The following is a 2721-nucleotide window of genomic DNA, read 5'->3' on the forward strand; positions in this document are numbered from 1 at the left end:
TTGGCAAAAGCAGTTTTGACGTAGGTATGATCACATTTGGCTCTATTATACTCGTAATACAAAGGGAACGATAGTTTTTAAGTATATTGCATAATGCATACAATGATGTATTAACTCAAGAAGTGATTTTTTTCAGAATCAATTAAAAACGAATTACACACTTCCTTTATTAAAATGTATATATACTTAGATTAAAGTTTATTACAGACGTCTAAATATTTTCTACTTAAAAATAAAAGGGAATAAATAATTTCACATTTTTAGTTTTTGTTTTGTTTGTTTTTTTATTGTGTCTTACAATATTCTAACGACGGTTTTTATTGACGTTTAGAGAATCAAATACGATCAGCTATAATATAATATTGAATCTCACATATTTTGAGTTACAACACTATAGTAATAGCAGTGCGATATATCCAATTACTATAATAAATGAAATCTTGTGAGTAAATCTCCACGTCATAACTTTGTATGAATCTTCAAGGTCCAGGCATGTTCGGTGCTCATATCGGCTTTGTCAGGGAGGGCGATTTCAACCATGTCTTTTCCGATCCACCACTGAAAGTAATTACGTAATTAATTACACAAATAGGTAGTTTTTCAAACGCTCTATAGAATAATCAGCAGATCATAAATTCGTTCAAACAAGGTATTTGTTTTATATACTGTAGGGACACATGTGCTGACGTTACGTTTTCAGCCCTCCGCGTGTGCGCAGTCAGTCATCGTCTGTCACGCGTCCGGTCCGAACGATTCGAGGAATATTCCTCGCCATAAGTAGTTCTGAGTAAATCTGTGTAAATCTTCTAAATGTTTTGTACCGTATACTATTTGGCAGTGAACAATAAAAGTGTGACAACTAAATTATAAAGGAGTTTTGACTTTGTCTGGAATCCCCGTAGTTAGCACATTAAATCCGGGTGATTAATAGGACAATCCACAATAGCTCCTAAAACACCAAAGGGATAGTTCACTAGCGAATATATCCGGCATGTAATGTTAATTAGTGCTCTTAAACTCAAAATATCAATTAACGGTTTTTTTAAAGAAGTATCGGCTAAAAACTTCTTTGCGAATAAGTTAACAAGGCGCCCGACACGACAGTCGAGGTATTCGATTATTCAGTTGAATCTTTTTCACAAACGGGAAAATCACTTTCGTAAAAATAAGATAGATACAAAATGAACTCACGTTTAAATCTTCGAGGACTTTAGAACCCAGCATATCTACTTGGTAAATGCCTTTCTTCGAATAAGGAACCAGATCTTTAACTATCAAAAGGTTGCTTTTGGGCCATTTTAAGAAAATAACATAAACTGCTGTGATTATATCTGATTCACTCGGCAATGCCACAGGTTTCGAAGGGTTGTATTCTTTCTTTCTGCACGTGTACCAAACGTCTGTATTGTGACTGTCTTTTTGGTACGTCCAGGGCGACGTGTCATAAATTGCTTCACCATTTACGTCAAGCCATTCACCCAGTTGCAAAAGACGCTCTTGAAATATGGGTACGATAGTTCCATCTTCCGTTGGTCCAACGTTAATAAATGCATTCCCTTAAATAAACAAAGATACTTTATATGGAAACGTCCAAGAATGTTTCTTAAAATACAATAAAATTTTTAAAAATGGCAGAGTTATAATTATTAATACAAAGATCGAACACTAAGAAAAAATTCCGTCGATTCGGCTGGATTTGAACTCTACTACGAACGTAAATAAATCGTGACAGACGCTATGCGATCTAAGCCACGGAACGAACTAGCGGACCTTACGAATTTTTCTATGTGCTTGTTGCAGGTCTTTGATTTTAATTTTTACGATTTTTTTGCCATCAGCGCCATCAGTGAGAAATTTTTTCTTCACTTAGCAAGGCAGTTAGCACAGCGTCTGGGACGGTTTGCTGGAAGACGTTGGTTCGAATCCAGCCGGATCGAAGGAATTTTTTCTTAGTGTTCTAATTACAACAAACTAGTGGAGTAATTTCACAAAAATTATTAAATATCATGGCGGTCAAACATCGTGACAATCAATTAACTTCAAAATGACAGAGATTTAAATCATTTGCTATCTGAATTAAATGGAATAAAAATATAATCAAATCACTGTCTATGCTACATTCAGTAAAATGTCTCCGGAAGATGAAATTTCCATTTTTTATCTAATATTTAATCTAGACAAATTCATTGGTAATATTATGCATGTGTCCAAAAAATCAAATAATATATTAAATATATACAGAACAGACTATATATACTAGCGATAAATGTGTCTTAAGTAAATAAGAATAAAATCTGCTTTAAGTACCTATTAATATACTTAAGAGTAATGGTAGCAACATTAATTTTCGACGACAAACTGCCCTTACCTCCGTGGCTCACTATGGAAACAACATTTTCTAGTAATTCGTTTATGCTTATAATTTCCGATATCTTCATATTTCGTCTAAAACCGTATGATTTTTTATCCAAAGTAATTGCACTCGCCCATTTATGGTCCATCCAATCTATACAAGAAGAAATATTAATCACGTCTTTATTTAGGTAAATAGATGACCTGACAAGATACTTTGGTGGTGATGGTGAAAAAACCAGTTCTTATAATTATGCAACTTAGCCGGGACCATAATATAAATTGTTGTCGTCCGCTGTACCGAATTTAAAAAAATAGTTTCACATATTTATCGTGCAGGCTCGACTTGAAAAGTTTTTGGAAAATTTA

The 2721-nt window shown here is 33.8% G+C and overlaps 1 protein-coding gene across 1 annotated transcript in view; it reads right to left on the reverse strand.

The window, feature by feature from the left end:
- Nucleotides 1-266: 266 nt before the first annotated feature.
- LOC113237078 (tissue alpha-L-fucosidase-like) overlaps nucleotides 267-2721 on the reverse strand; it is a 21353-nt gene continuing 18898 nt past the window's right edge. Inside the window, exons 7-8 of the mRNA XM_026473339.1 lie at nucleotides 1192-1556; nucleotides 267-558 (exon numbers count right to left, since the gene is read on the reverse strand). Of these exons, the coding sequence (XP_026329124.1) occupies nucleotides 460-558; nucleotides 1192-1556 (464 nt within the window). The 3' untranslated portion in view covers nucleotides 267-459. The remainder of the gene's footprint in view (nucleotides 559-1191; nucleotides 1557-2721) is intronic.

The sequence above is a fragment of the Hyposmocoma kahamanoa genome, unplaced genomic scaffold (genome assembly GCF_003589595.1).
Source record: "Hyposmocoma kahamanoa isolate Upper Pololo Valley unplaced genomic scaffold, ASM358959v1 93, whole genome shotgun sequence".
NCBI classification, from domain to species: Eukaryota; Metazoa; Arthropoda; class Insecta; order Lepidoptera; family Cosmopterigidae; genus Hyposmocoma; species Hyposmocoma kahamanoa.